This window comes from Falco naumanni, chromosome 7 (genome assembly GCF_017639655.2).
Source record: "Falco naumanni isolate bFalNau1 chromosome 7, bFalNau1.pat, whole genome shotgun sequence".
NCBI lineage: Eukaryota > Metazoa > Chordata > Aves > Falconiformes > Falconidae > Falco > Falco naumanni.
Genome location: NC_054060.1, coordinates 218,116 through 233,202, shown reverse-complemented (window position 1 = coordinate 233,202; position 15,087 = coordinate 218,116). Strand labels below are relative to the sequence as shown.

Genomic DNA, 15,087 nt, shown 5'->3' with positions numbered 1-15,087 from the left:
CCACCTCTGCATCCTGGCAAATTGTCCTGCAACAGCAGCATGCTCCAGATCAGGCATGGGTACGTGACTACCAGTCGTGTACCGTTTTTTTTAAAAAAAATAAAAAACTAGAAGTACCAGAATATAAATCAACACCTTCTGCCGCATGGACATAGTGGTTTTGATTGACTGCTGGGGGCACTAAAAGATTTGTGTTGGATACAGGTCTTACATCAATGCCTTTCTCAGGAACAAATTCTAGCACTGCCCCAAAAAATGAGTGACCTGGTACAACTCTGAAGATGGAAACCGAAGTATTCAGTTGCTTCTATCACCTAACAAAGTGTTTGTGAAATCAGTCACTTGATCATCTCCAGCCCCTACCAACATCCCTCTTTCTTCTGACTGAAATAAAAATAGCAACCCAAGAAATTATCTTAATTAATGCAGAGTCAAGGATATCCACAGCATCTTCTCAGAATGGGTTTGGATGGTTCACGTTTTGCTATTTCAGGAGCTTATGATGCATACTCCAACAGCCTTACCTACATCTTTCTCACACCGTATTTAATATCAGATTTGCTTATGTTCATTAACACCCTTGATATGCAAAACCTTCAGCTTCTCATGCCTCATTACTGATGGGAGCTACACAGTGTGCTTACCCAAGTGAGACACATGATGTCAAGGCAGTTCACACCTTCTCCCTTGGACTGTTCAGAGAAGCCAAGTACCCATCTACTGCAGGGACTGCTGTAAGACCACCGAACTTCACCCATCCTTTTACCTCTCAGCCCAGTGACACCAAATACCCTGGGTACTACTAGAAGGCAGAAAGATGGTTTCCATTAGCTACTGCTAAATCTGGATGCACACAATTACAAGCATATGGGCACAAACTCTTACTTCCTTTAGAAACATAACAGCTTTGCCGAAACAGATGTTCCAGGAACAGCATGGAGCACCACCAGGCAGTCTGGACGACAGCAGATAGTGGAAACGGACTCCCAGAGCAATGCATGCATCCCATTAAGTATGGGAAGATCAAACAGCGAGGAGATTGTTTTACAAGTTCTAACGTCACCTCTTTTTCCAGTGTTTCAATGCTTTTATTCAGAAAAGTGCTACAAAAATAATCTCACATCTAGCAGACCTAGACTTAAAGCAAGAGGTTTAAACTCTTTTCCTGGTTAAGTTACAGAATACGTTGTTTGATTACAAGCTAAAAATACTATCACATTCCTTCTTTCTTTAAGGAGCTCTTGAATTGATAATCCCACAACAAAAATAGGAAATATATTTTTTAATGCAACTGATTAACATTTTAGCTCACTTTGAAGCACTCACTGTATCCCTTTACCTGAAGGTTTTAATTCCAGACTGCTGACATTTTCTAAAAACGCATTATAGTTGAAAAATAAGTTACAGTGTTGACAGAGTGCAATGCTCACTGATCTGCCTCAGGCAATAAACCTGATTATGTGGCCACGCTGATCCCTCCTGGCCTCGCCATTTTTCATGACGTAAAAATCATTCAGCCATAATCTTTTTTCCTTTTTTTTTCCTTTTTTTCCTGATAATGAATTTAAGAGAAAGATAACAAAGCATCTAAAAGGGACCACAGTGACCTCAGTACTCCTGCAAGCTATTTAACAAGCAAAGGGAGGCTCTGGAGCATACAGGTACTACGACAGCCATGGCAGACACTGGCGGTCATCTCAATTTTTTTATGTCAGCACCGAGTCCTTCTTCATGGAGCTTGTGGAGGAGATTGTGCTGGGGGCCTGCCAGCTCTGCTGGCAGCCACACAGATGCGGAAAGCTTTCATCTCATCTAAAAAGATAAGCAGAAAGGATTCCTCCTCCTGTTCAACTTCAGGTTGGCTTATACTTTAACAGGAATGACCATATCTTCCAAAATAAAAAAAAAGCGCAAAGCATATGGCCTTGGTACACAATGAAGAACATCTCCTCTCCTTCATCGGTAGAGACCTAAGCTGGCATTTCAAAGGGGATCCAAACCACCTGTCTGCACCTACAAGGGAGGTCCACAAAGGAGATGCAGACCCAAGCAGGGCAGCACCGGAGCAAGGCAGGAAGCCACTAAAGCAAAGCTCTTGAGCCCTCCTATGGAAACAGCACCGTGCTGTGGTTTAACCCCAGCCAGTAACTAAGTACCACACAGCCGCTCCTCACTCCCCACTCCACCCCACTCCCGGCTCCCCCCAGAGGGACAGGGAGGAGGGGGGAGGGGCGAGTAATAACTGTAACAAAAAGGAGAGAGAAAGGGAGAGGAATAAATTACAGGGGTAAGGGAGAAAAAAACCCAAGTGATGCACAATACAATTGCTCACCACCCACTGACAGATACCCAGCCAGCCCCATGAGCAGATGAGCAGCTATCAAGCTATCGTCAGGCCCCGAGCAACTCCCCCCAGCTTATATACTGAGCATGACATTCTATGGTATGGCATATCCCTTTGGCTAGTTCAGGTCAGCTGGCCTGGCTGTGTCCCCTTCCAACTTTTTGTAGTGTCCGTGTCCCCCCCCCCCCGCCCCACTGTCTGACTGGTAAGGCCTGAGAACCTGACAAGTCCTTGACTTAGTATAAACATTACACAGCAACAGCCTGAGAACACTAGTGTGCCATCAACATCACACTCTCACCAAATCCAAAACACAGCACTGCACCAGCTACCAAACAGAAAATTAACACTACCACAGCTGAAACCAGGTCACACTAACTTGTCCCTCTCCCACCCAAAGGGCAAAAATAGTCCCAAACAGCCTTACACCCCACACACAGCACCATTCACCTCTCAGCCAGTCCTGTCACAATATACACTTTACCACATTAACAGTAAAAACAGCACCCGATATTCCAAGTATTACACAGAAGATACTGGCACAAACTCTGGGAAAGGTAAAATTAAATTGTTCTCTAGTCATGCTTAGAGCGCAAAAACCTGTTTCAGGTCACACTCCACTGGTCCTCCCCTACAGCACTCTCACACACCTCATCCAAGTGATCTTTGATTTCCAACACCTTCCTTTGATGCTCAAGGATCTCCCTAGTCTCCTTATTACCCTCTTTTTGCTGGCAAAGGGTAAAAAGAAGGCAAGCCAGCAACACTAAATGCCTCTTCATGCACACACGTCTGGGCTCACGTGCATCCAAAATCCTCCCCACAAGCACTTTTTTAGGCAAAGCAACTCATTTACCACCAAGATGCCTATTTTTTTTCCCTAGAGGACAATCTCTTAAAACTCAGAGAGATATACCTAATAACATTAAAATGATAACTTACCAGTCTCTCATTGTCTTCTGAGGTTCTCTGGTAATGAGCTGCTAAAGCAACATAATCCTGCGCCTGCTTGTTACACTCTAAACACTTAAGTCCATGACGGATTAGTCTCAATGGGTCCATATAGAGGGGCAAGGCTGGCTGAGTGTTGGCAGGAATTCCTACCTCACCTCCTGAAGCAGCGCAGGGCTTACGCGAAGGAGAGGGTGAGTGCAAAGTCTGAGGAGCCAGAGAGGCTGAAGAGCTTGTAGGAGATGAAAACATTTGGTCTAAGGAAATTGTTTTCATTAGCAGCTGAGAACACTGCATGATAAATCCTTTGCTCTTATGATCTCTTGCATGTTTAAGCAAGCTACACTTATTAAAAAAAAGTAGCATAGTTGAACACTGAGTGCACATGACTTCAATATGAACGCTTCGCCGACTATAATGTTGAGTCAGGCTTTTCTCTAAGGCAAACGAGTCCCCACATTCCAGGCAACAATACCCAGAGGCAGGTAAATTAATATTGGTGTCACGTGGAGGGCTAAGGTTTGGAGTATATATTGGCACCGGATTGGCACCGTGTAGTACTTTATTAAATGCCTCCACAATGACAGGAGCAGCTTTCTTGACTTGGTGTACCAGCGGCACAGACATCTGCGTCACTTGAGGCTGACTTCGTCTCTGTGCGGATGACTTTGCCGTAACAGAAGCAGCAACACTATGCGGGACTAAGTTGAGATTTGCCAAGTGCACAGCTTTGGGAAGAAGGCTGGAGGTGGTCATGCCGGATGGCTGCACCACAATACCCTGCTGCTGCCTCTTGACACCTACTTTTATGGCACCGCCGCCACAGTTTGGCAGGGGAGATAAGGACACGGCACGCGTGCTGTTTGCGGCAATATCTGTTTTCATACCATCTGCGTAAGGACTTGTTACGTTTGACAACTGGATAGCCACAGCAGCCCTGGTTTTGGCTGAATTCTTGCTAGCCTCACTTTCCATAACTGCACTAGTGTCAGGGGATGGGAAAGATTTTATAAACTCTTCAGCAGATGAGGTTTCCACAGGCGACTCTTCTGAAGATTTGCCCAACTCATCATTTTCTGGCAAAATTCTAGTTACAGTTCTTTTAATTTCACCAGAGGATGTCTTGATAGTCTTTATTCTAACTTTGGGAATAGCTGGCGGAGAGCCAGCTGCCATGGAAGGAGAGCCTTTTCCACTGCTATCACTGCACACACTCCGAGGACTCTCGGGCTGCTTGCTGGCCTTCCTTACCACCTCTAAGGGGCTTCGGGGACTCTTTGGCGACTTGGGCATTTTTGGACTTCCCTTCATCCCATCTTTAAAAGGAACAGGTTCCTTGGTAAGATTTGGCTGATCGCCTTTTGGAATACATGCAACCTTTTTGGCCTGAAGAGCTACTAATGCTGCCACGCAGGATGACAACTTTGAATGAGTTGGCTTTAACCTCTGGCGAGGTGGTACTGATGAAGAGATGTTCAGCTCGGGCACAGACCCCTTACTTTCTCCTAAATTATTGTGAGGGAGGTCTCCAAACACCAAGCCTTCTCCAAGAAAGCTACTGGTATCTACCAAGTCCTTGCTTGACTCCACAAACCTCTCTGCTGCTTTGTCTTGTTCTCTCCTGCTCATTTCCACCCTATTCTCTGGCTGGCAGTGGATTTCCATCTTTTGTTCCTTTTTACAGTACTGATCAAACATGCTTAATTCGGGCTCTGGTACCTTCCTAAGATGATCTAGTACTGAAGCTCCTGTCGGTATATACATCGAAGGCGGTGGAAAATATGGAGTTTGGGCATGTTTGGGTTTATCACCAATACTGTTCTCTTTGAATGTGTCCTCTGGTTCAGGGCTGGAAATCGGGCTAAACTGACTAAATGTTGGCAAAGGCTCTGATTTGGATTGGTCCAGTTTATCAGAGTAACTTCTTGAGCTGTCGCCATTAATAAAAGTTGACTCAAACTTGCCATAATTATGCACTAAAGCATGAGCTTCCGATGGCAGATCGGACCCACGAAACCCATTATGCAGCAGACCAGTCCCGAGGTGATTCCCCTCTTTTTCTGCTTCAAAGGACTCCTGGCGACTCGTGTTCTTCACTATCACACTCACAACAGGAGCATCAGAGGGAGGCAAAGAGTGGGACAAGGACACATTCTCGTCTATGCAGATTCCCGATGACTTCAGGTGATTCTCATTCTCCTCCCCAGCTGATGGGATGGTCTCCTTGGCATCAAGGCTAGTCGGATCGGGGATGTCAAAAGCAGCCAAGAGGTCATCAAAATCTGGGGTTTTCATGTCCCCCATGATGAAAGCTACAATTAAAAGCAACAAAAAATATTTTATCAGATACAAAGTTTGTCCTTGGGGGAAATGTAAGATGGTTATGCAAACGAGCCGTATGTGATAAAAAAACACAACTGCCCAAAATGCTAACGCAGCAGGGTACAAAGACTAGAAACATCTGCAGCAGACACTTCAGCTTCCATTTTAACTATCCCAAGATCAACTGTTTATACACAAAGACATTAGCCCAGGTTTTTCAACACAACAGCGCCATTTCACAGGGCACTGTAGAGAAGGGACCTCTCCTGTCCTAGTTGTGCCTGGGGGGGATCAGCAAAAGCTCAGGTCCCATCCTGCTCGAGCTATCAGGGGCAGGGGGCAAGTGACATGACTGCCCTGCAACACAACCCGCACTCTCTGGGTTGTGGGCACAGCTGTTCCTGGTGCTTCAAGCAACATAGTGGGAGATAGCATCCCCTTCTCCCAGGGTCACACAGAACACAGCTAGTTCAAACGTAACCTTTTAGGCAACACCAAGCGCATGCAGGGGACATTTTCAGCCTGTCAAGTGCATCACTACTCCAAAACTAGCCATTTTCATGGGCCTCAACAGAAAATATTCAGAAGGGCATTAGTACAAGGTTTTTCTGTTTAGCTGGGGCTTTCTTTAGAGCTAATAGGCAACAATCACTGCCGATTCCTCAATAGATCATCACATCTGAAGAATTCAGTCCTCCTTCAAGGAAAAAAGGCATGAGTAAACAGGTGGCCAAAGAGAAATAGGCCTGAAAAGCAAGATGAGTCCCTGCCCAGAGCAATTTAAATAACAGAAGTCTTTGGTAAATACCTCAATACAGCAGCTCAAAGCACCATAAACCAAGCAGAGTTTATTTGAAAAAGGGGCAATCCTTAATTAAGTAACGATGTGAGGCAAAACTCCCCAAAGACAGAATAAAGGATTGTATCCAAATCATAACAAGAAATAAGTGTTGAAATCCAGCTCTCTCTTTATAAGCCCTCCAGAAGGGAAGTGGGGACATAGACACTTGCCAGAGACCTATGACAGCAATAATCAAGCTCCGGCGAGACACATAATGAAAACTGACAGCACAGAATTACTTGAACATTTGTGTTCGCTACTGTCAGAGATACTGGTTTTCCCCTGTTTAATCAAAATATTTTCAAGTTAGCACAATATATAGTCTTCCCAAGTATTTAATAAGCCATTATTTTAATACATGTTCCATTTAAACCACCAATGTACGTGAACCAATGTATGCTGTATGCAGGGGAGGAAGAAACCCAAAAAGCATCAACTGAACTAGCAGAGCACCAGTTCTTACTGAGCACAAGCACCCACAGGCAAGGTAAGTCCTGCCACATTCATTTGACTTGGGCTGCATCAGCGCTGCCAAAGCCAGTGGCAAGCAAGGGAGACTGGGAGGGTGTCAAGAGCCCAGGAGAAGGGAGAAGAGCTGGGAGCAGAGGTGCAGGCAGAGAGGAGGACCCTGGGACAAGGCAGAGGGAGAGAAAGCTGTCTGATACCTTCACAAAAGGCCACTGATTTCAGGCTGCTTTCATTATTTACTTTATTATTTATTGGGTTTAAAAGTTTGTCAAGCACTGCATTAAAACCAAACAATGCGCAACCCTTCCGGCCAGACTGCTGGTAGTGGGAACAATTTACAAAGCTGGGCCAGAAGAAATCACTTCAGTGTGGAACAAGAGGACATACTGGTCTCTGAGATTTAGTTCAGCTGTGCCTACAGACAAGCCCTGGAGGTGTTACTTTGGTTAATCTGCTACAAAACACTCTGCAGAGATTTACTTGGCTGAAGAGTGGCTTGCTGTGGTTTAGCTTAAACTTGTTCTCATTCTTAAATTAAACCACAAATATGAATGTCCACAGAGGGCTGTGCAATCATCTATAATCACATCCCTCAGCAAGGTAGGGCAGCTGTGCATTAAGTCCCTGGATACACTTCACATCACCAGCACCTGACAAGGACTTTTCGCTAGCTGCAGTAACCTGCGATGTTTCAAGAGCGCGGACCTGAAACTTCCCCCTCCTTGGAGTAGGAAAACTTCTGCCAGCTGGGAAAGAGCTAAGCACCATTCTGCTCCCCAAACTTCTGGCACACAAATCCTTCCACAAGGAAGACATTTCACCCATAACCTGAAATGCTCAAGTTTTATATACAGAAAAATGAGCTCACTAACTGCTCTTGACTTCTCCGTTCTCACTCTCGAACATGTATCCACGTCTTTGGATGCGGCAGTGTTTTAAAATACAAGACAAAAATCAATCTGAGGTACCTGCAGCACTACAAAATATGTTTTTCTTGGAGGAAACCTTGCATTTTTAGCAGCTTTCCTGTACATCTTTGAGTCCTATAAAAGACTATTTTACGCTCATTCCTATTACAGGAGTGCAAGCCTCTATGCAAGTTTTTTCTCCACAAAATTGCATCTTCAACCTGTCATACATGAAGCTACAATTTCTCAAAATAAAGCAGAACTGGACCCAGATTCTAGAGAAGTCCAAGTAAGTATCTGGCCAACAGAAGTGATTTTTAAATGATACAAATTTAAAATTTTGACTAAACACCGTTCATTTCTGTTCTCAGACAGCAAACAGAAAAAGTATATTAATGGAAATTATGTCAAAGCCTTTATTTTCAGCTTTCCTCACAAGAAAAGACCTCCATCCTTACTCCATCCAGCTTGTGCAAAGGACTTGCCTCAGAGCCCAAGCTCAGAACCCAACTTTCTCTCTCTGCTTGCCTATGAGAACATGGAGGTTAAGGTTTGCAAAGCAACAGAAGCGAAGAAAATGAGCAGAGGACTTACAGAGTAGAATGCATGTGCAAAACCAGCCTCACTATAGTGCCTTCCTCCAGGAGGCGGGGAACCTAGTAGCCTCCAAGCCATCCAAAAAAACCCCTGTGAACTTGCATGAGGCAGTATATGAGACCCCAGGGCCTTCTGCTGTGGCTAAGGTTCGAAACTTTGCAGCAGGGCAGAGGCACCAGCGTCCCACACAACATGCCACACAAACCTTTTGCTAGCGGTGCTATTCCCGGGGACTTTCGGAGATCTGCAGCAGCTCCTCTGCAGCTTTCAAACCAGCGCGTACCATACTGTGCAAGGAGGAGGTTCAAGGTTGTCACCTAATAGAAAAGCACAAAACTGCAATTACACCAAGGTTAGACAGTAAAGGAAAAAAAAAAAGCAATAATAGCAAATACTGATAAAACTGCACAGGAACGCTGAGGTACAGGGGGCAACATGTGCCGAGGAGCGCTCCCGGGGCGGCAGCAGCAGGCACCTGCAGAGGGGCGGCCGGCGGGCAGCGCTGCCCCGCCAGGGAGCGCCGGGCCCCGGCAGGGCCACAGGCGGGACGGAGGGGGTGCCCGCCATGGGGCGGCGGCGCGGGGGCTGCCAGGGCCCTGCCGAGGCTGCAGGAGCAGGGAACCCCCGGCGGGCGGGGGGAGTTAAACCGGAGGCTTCAAGCGGCCAGCGGGACCCCGCGTTTCAACACCCGTTAAAGTTTCCGCAGCCCCGTACGGCAACACGCCGCTTCCCGCCCCGGCGGCGCGAGCGGGTCCCGGGGGCGCGGGAGGTCACCCGGCCCGTGGCAGGGCCGCCGCCCCCCGCCTCGGCCCACGCCGTCCCCACGCGCGACCCACCCAAGACAAAGGCCCAGGGCCACCCGCCGCCCCCCCGCTGCCCGGGCCCCGCCGCCCGCCGCCGCGCTGACAGCCCAGCCCCGCCGCCCCCGGCCGCACGTGGGCGAGCCCCGCCGAAGTTAGTTTGTGCCGGCGCCGCCTGACCAGGCCGGGCCGGGCCGGGCCGCCGCGGGGGCCGGGCCCGGCGGCCGGAGACAAGCCGGGGGGGAGAGGCCAGGCCCCGGCGGCGGGGGGAAGGCGACGGGAGCCCCGCGGGCCGGAAGAGCCGGTGCGGCGGGCGGGCGGGCGCGCGGGGCTCCGGCTGCCGGCGGCGGGGCCACCCGCCCTGCCCGCGGGGCGGCAGCACCCGCCCAGCCGGCAGGAGGGCGCGGGGAGGGCGGAGGGCGAGCGGGAGGGGCGGGCCTCGGCGCGGCCGGGCCCGACCGGGCGGCACTCACCCACACAGGCGGCTTCTCTGAGGGCCCCACCACCGCCGCTGGGGCCCCGCACAGGCCTCACCCCGCACCGGACACCAACGGCCGCAACATGGCGGCGGCGGGCGGGGCCGGGGGCGGGGCGGGGCCGGGCCGGGGCACGGCGGGCCGCCCCCATCCCCCGGCGGCGGGCTCACGGCGGCGCCGGGAGCCTCCGCTTCGGCCGGGGCTTCCGCCGCCCCGCAGGGTCCCGGCCTCCCCGCCCTCCCCGCCCCACAGGGCCCCGGCCGCTGAGCCTGGCCAGCGGCAGGCCTAGGCCTGAGTCCCGGTGCCCGCCTCCCGCCGGGTGCGGCTCCTGCCGCCCTGGCAACCCCCGGGCCTGCCCGCGGCCCCGCGCCCTCGGGTGCCGCGCTTCTCCGTCTGTAACGGCCCCACCGAAACCTGCCTTCTGGGGCGGCGGCGCCGCTCGGCGCTTCTCTGTGTCTCTGAGCTCCTTCCCCACCGCGTCCCACCAGCATGTCGATGTGTGCGGTGTGACCTGGCACACGGTTAGGCTGGCTGGCCTGGAGATCGTCACTGGCTGCTCATGAGTGTGCGAATGGCGTTAGATTTGTGTGTCGTGTGTGTGCGTGTGAGTGTGGCTCTGTCTGTCTGTCTGTCTCCCTGGCATAGGTCATTAGTATTTCTCACCTGTCGATGCTACTTGGTCAGAGTCTTCCCTAGCTGATAAAATTCCCAGGTAGGCGCTATCAAGTACTACAGTTTAAAAAAAATCATTTGTGGTGCCTTGTGCTGAATATCTTCCACAGTCAGTGATGGATTTGGAAGCAGCAGTGAGGCCGTCCCTGGAGAGCCGCATCCTGCGCTGGGCTCACCTCTACAAGAAAGCCTGGAGAGCCCCCAGTGAGGGCCACAAAGATCAAGAAGGGACTGGAGCATCTCACGTCTGAGGCAAGGCTCTGTGTGCTGTGCCTGCTCATCCATCCTGGGGAATAGAAGGCTCAGGGGAATCTCATCAATGTCTGCAGATACCCGAAGGGATGGTGCAAAGAAGACAGAACCAGGCTTTTTTCAGTGGTGCCCAGTGCTAGGACCAGAGGCCATGAGCACAAACTCAAATGCAGGAGGTTCCTTCTGAACACCAGGAAACAATTTCCTCCCTGTGAGGGTAACCAAGCACTTGCACAGGTTGCCCAGGGAGGTTGTGGAGCCTCCATCCTTGGAGGTGTTCAAAAGCCATCTGGATTTCCTGGGCCCCCAGCTGTAGGTGGCCCTGCTTGAGCTTGGACCAGATGACCTCTGGAGGTCTCTTCCAACCTCAACCACTCTGTGATGCTGTGAAGCATTTTATGTTCAGGTGTGAATATGTCACCCTCTCATGGTAATGAAAGACAAGTATTCCTTGAGTTTCTTTCCTGTGACATCACATTGTTACCAACTAAACCTGGTAGTGGGCTTACAGCATTGTTCATACTGTATTTGTTTCTCAGCTGGTTAAATAATTTTTTTCCCTTGTCATCAGTCCCATGGGCAAATTCTGTCTTCTTTTCTTTATTGGCACTCATAGCTTCACTTCCTTCATTTTTTAATTGGTGTCATCACCTTTCTCCTTTTGGAGATGATCAAAAAAAGCGCAAAGGAAGTCAAGAAGAGGGAACACTTTCAATATCACAACTGTTAGCTGTATTTTTAGTACGTCTCTATGAAAAGCTGTTCAGGAGCTGTAAGTCATATCTAGTAAGAGAGCTGACATTTCTTACACAATTTATAAAGATCTGCCACAGTCCTGAACAAGTTATGGCCTGCAGGAAAGCCACTGTGATTTGAAGGATTGTTCTAATTAAGAACTGCAACACCAATTGGGAATTTAGCCCTATCCCAGATGGCCAGGAGGAGAGGGAGCCCCAGACTGGCCGGGTGGGAAGGTCCCTTCCATTCCCCTCTTCAAGACAGCAAAGAGACAAAGAGGACTAAGGAGAATCTATATTCTTCTGTGCAATCTAAAAATCAGATTTCTTTTTTTATTTTTAGTCCAATGTGGGAACTTGACAAATCTGGAAATAAAAAAATTTATAATTTTTTTTGGGTGTACATTTGTCCCTTTAGGCTTGTTTCATGATCTGAGCTAAAGGTTTCGATGTGGAAGAGATAAAAGCTGTGGATCTGAAAGAGATGCTGTTACAAAGCAGCCCTCTGCACTCGAGATGTGCTGAGGCTGGAGCAGGAGCAGCACTGGTGGGAACCTCTGTGCCCTGGTGACACCTTGGTGATGGAAGCCCCTGGATGAAATACTCTCAAGTGATGTCCAGCTGCATCTGAGATCTTCACTTTTAATTCTTCCTCCTGCTTGGGGTTGTTGGTGCTTGCTTTTTAGCTGGGGGAAACTGGTTCTTCCCAGGCGCTCGCTATGTCAGAGGGTGTATGTAGGTAGGCAAGCTGGCAAGTACAGTGAGACCCATTTTATTTATACATAATAAACGTAATACAGTCCTGAGTGCTCATGCCTAGGCAACTGTCAGTTTTCAAATCAACAATTAATTTGTTTTTGTCAGAGCTCGGTGTTATAGAGAATTATGTTGAGCTGGCTGCAAAACTTGTGCGTTACAAAGCTATAATTAGTGTTTCAGAAACTTTGGGGAAGGTTTATTATTGGCAGGGTGCGAATGAATCTCCCAACACAAACATTCCTCTAAGATAACAGCGTAGCCTTTGGCGTTATCTAAAAAAAAAAAAAAAAATAAAATCAGTGTAACTTAAATCAGGGTAATTAATTACACATATGTCATATGTATATATTTAAAACCATTTACACCTTTCACTCTGGCTTTTTGGTCTCCCTGACTCCCTGGGCATACTCTCTGCATTGCCCCAAACATACTTTCCCCCCCCCTTTTTGCTTCTTGATACACATGCCAACAAGATGACACATCTCTTCAACAAGGATCCCTCTGTACAACAGTGATCAGGAGTCATGGTACTCGCTTGCAGTGATGGAGACCTGACCTTAAGAATTCCTGTGTCAAATCAAAGAGAACAAACCCATGTATTCCAGTGAGTTTGGGAGTAGGAATAAGAACCCTAACTTGGCAAAATCCTGTTAGAGAAGAACTGTTTCATGCCCTACCATGCTTTTGATTCCCATTTAGTGGAGTTGGAGATGTGACGAGATAGATGTGATTTCTTGCAGGGAGGTTGTACTCAAAGCCTGCCGAAATGGCAAGGATGCACATTTCCCATATCGGCTTTCGCTAGCGCAATAGCAAACCCATTTTACTACTCAACTAGAAAACTGTAAGAATAACTTCCAGACGGTCAGTCAGTTTTCTTCACCCACGAGAACTGCATGCTCCAGTGCAGCACAGACATGTTCCAAGGACTGGGCAGGCAAGGACCCTTTGCACAATCCTCTGCGCCAACAGCAGAGATAGTGCAAAGTCCTGGGCTTCATATTGCTTTGCCTGAGTAGCATGGATGCAACCGCTTGCAGAGCTCTCCACCTGACTGCTGAACACAAGCTGGGCTCGCAGTGACCCCCTTCTTCTAGAGCTAGCTCCAGATGGGCTCACTGCCATGCTCCAGGCATGCTCCATGGCACGCTCCATGGCAAGATGGCCTTCTCAGGATGGTTCTCCTGCTGTAGCAGTGTTTCATGTGTCTGCAGCTCTGGGCCTGGCCTCAGGACTGGGGTGGCTGGGGGACACCATGGTTTCCCCATACGTTTCCCAGGGTGACAAGACCGGCTTGAGCTGTTCTTGCCTTTGAGCCTCCAGTTGCCCTGTGCATTGGCAGCAGGACTGCTCTGTGAATCAGAGAGAACTAGTTCAGGCTTCATAAACCTCTTTGGGGAAGAAACTAAACTTCATGACTTCCCTCATCAGCTTACACGTAGTCCCACAAGCAGCTGTGTGAGCAAAAATGAAGACTGGAGTAGTTGGCTTCCAGGTGGGAGCCAGCCAGAGGGAGAGCTGCTGTGGCAGAAAGACCAGAAGCATCAAGACACAGCCCACATTGCTCCTGGAAACGCTCCTGAACTTCGCTAGAAAATGTAACCAAAGCTTGAGAAAACTGCAAGGAGAATAATTCTATGAGGGTTCTCTCTCCTAAACTGCCTGTTGCACCCTCCAAGCAATTTCAGTGCAGTTGTACCTTGAAAAGCCTCACCAAGATTCCTTTGCACATCGATGAAAAGAGAGATAGTCATGTAGATGCCAGGGCAAGGCTGGTCTGTGTTGCAGGCATAACTGATTGATGAGAGGGACATTGTGGGCTTGGTGGTAGCTGTTGTGTAGTCCCATAGTTTGACCAACACGCTGAACTGCAACAGGGCGGTCCAGTGTAGGCAGGCTTAGCCCCAGACTGGGCTTTCTGCATAAAGCCTTTTTTTCTTCAATTAGTTTTTCCAATTAAACTTAATAGTAAAATGTTTACGTCAGAGACATCTCAGAAACCCTAACAGTCTGCACTTTCACTCCATCCTTACTATTTCAAGATGAATTTGTTGGGGAAGCAGAGCTTGTGTTCATATGTTACAATAGCCTTTGGTTATATTAAACTTTTTTTTTTTCTCCAACAGGAGGAACAGGCAGTCAACACAACCGCATTTGAAGGTAAGGTAGGAAAGAAGAGGTGAGTAGATGAAATCGCACTGCATACAAACTATCTCACATAGCTAGGAGAGGCATTTAGGAGAATATATGAATATGTTTCCAGGTCCCAAACAAGGACCGAGTTCAATGTAGCCCCAAAACAAGGTGCAGGATTTTTGCTTTCTGTGCAAATGCATTGATAATCTTAAAGTGAACCTGACACTTCTGGCATCATCCAGTTGCGAGAGAGTTTTCATTTTTAAATGCTAAAACTGGAACCACATACAGAAGCAAATTTTAGCATTACAGTAAGAATAAAGTAGCTCAGGAATGAGGGCTTCTGGTGCACAGCCCCACTGACTGTGCCGTTTCTGCTCTGGCTCGTACATACTTGAGCACATGTCTTTTTGCACTTCTCGGCATTGAAATGGTCTCAGGCACTTTCCCAGGTGCTCACAGGAGACTCGCTCATCTTACCCCTGGGCAGTGGAAAGGTCGCCAGGGACTGTGAGGCATCTGAGCTACTTAATCTGCAGCTGGGCAGCAAGCTGGGCGGCTCCAGCCTGTGGTGGAGTGGCACATGTTGAGGCTCTATCCCACAGCCTGTGCTGAGGAGCACGGCCTGAGGAGCACAGCCAGATTTCAAACTGTACCCAGTTTGGGGCAGAGGCTTTTCTTCACAGCTAGGGACAAGAGGATAGCTAGCAACCAAAGGATTTTTCTTATTGCTTTCCAAACATTGTGAGTTCCTAGGAATCGCACACATGAAGCAAAACAATCCTCCGTGTTTGATCTCCACCCTGTCATAGTTTCTGGTTGGT

The 15,087-nt window shown here is 48.6% G+C and overlaps 1 protein-coding gene across 2 annotated transcripts in view; it reads right to left on the bottom strand.

The window, feature by feature from the left end:
- ZNF592 (zinc finger protein 592) overlaps positions 1-9,815 on the bottom strand; it is a 38,410-nt gene extending 28,595 nt beyond the window's left edge. For both annotated transcript variants that reach the window (XM_040600540.1, XM_040600541.1), the window contains exons 1-3: positions 9,705-9,815; positions 8,637-8,748; positions 3,287-5,607 (exon numbers count right to left, since the gene is read on the bottom strand). In XM_040600540.1, coding sequence (XP_040456474.1) covers positions 3,287-5,599 — 2,313 coding nt within the window. In that variant the 5' untranslated portion in view covers positions 5,600-5,607; positions 8,637-8,748; positions 9,705-9,815. The remainder of the gene's footprint in view (positions 1-3,286; positions 5,608-8,636; positions 8,749-9,704) is intronic.
- Between the last annotated feature and the right edge of the window lie 5,272 nt (positions 9,816-15,087).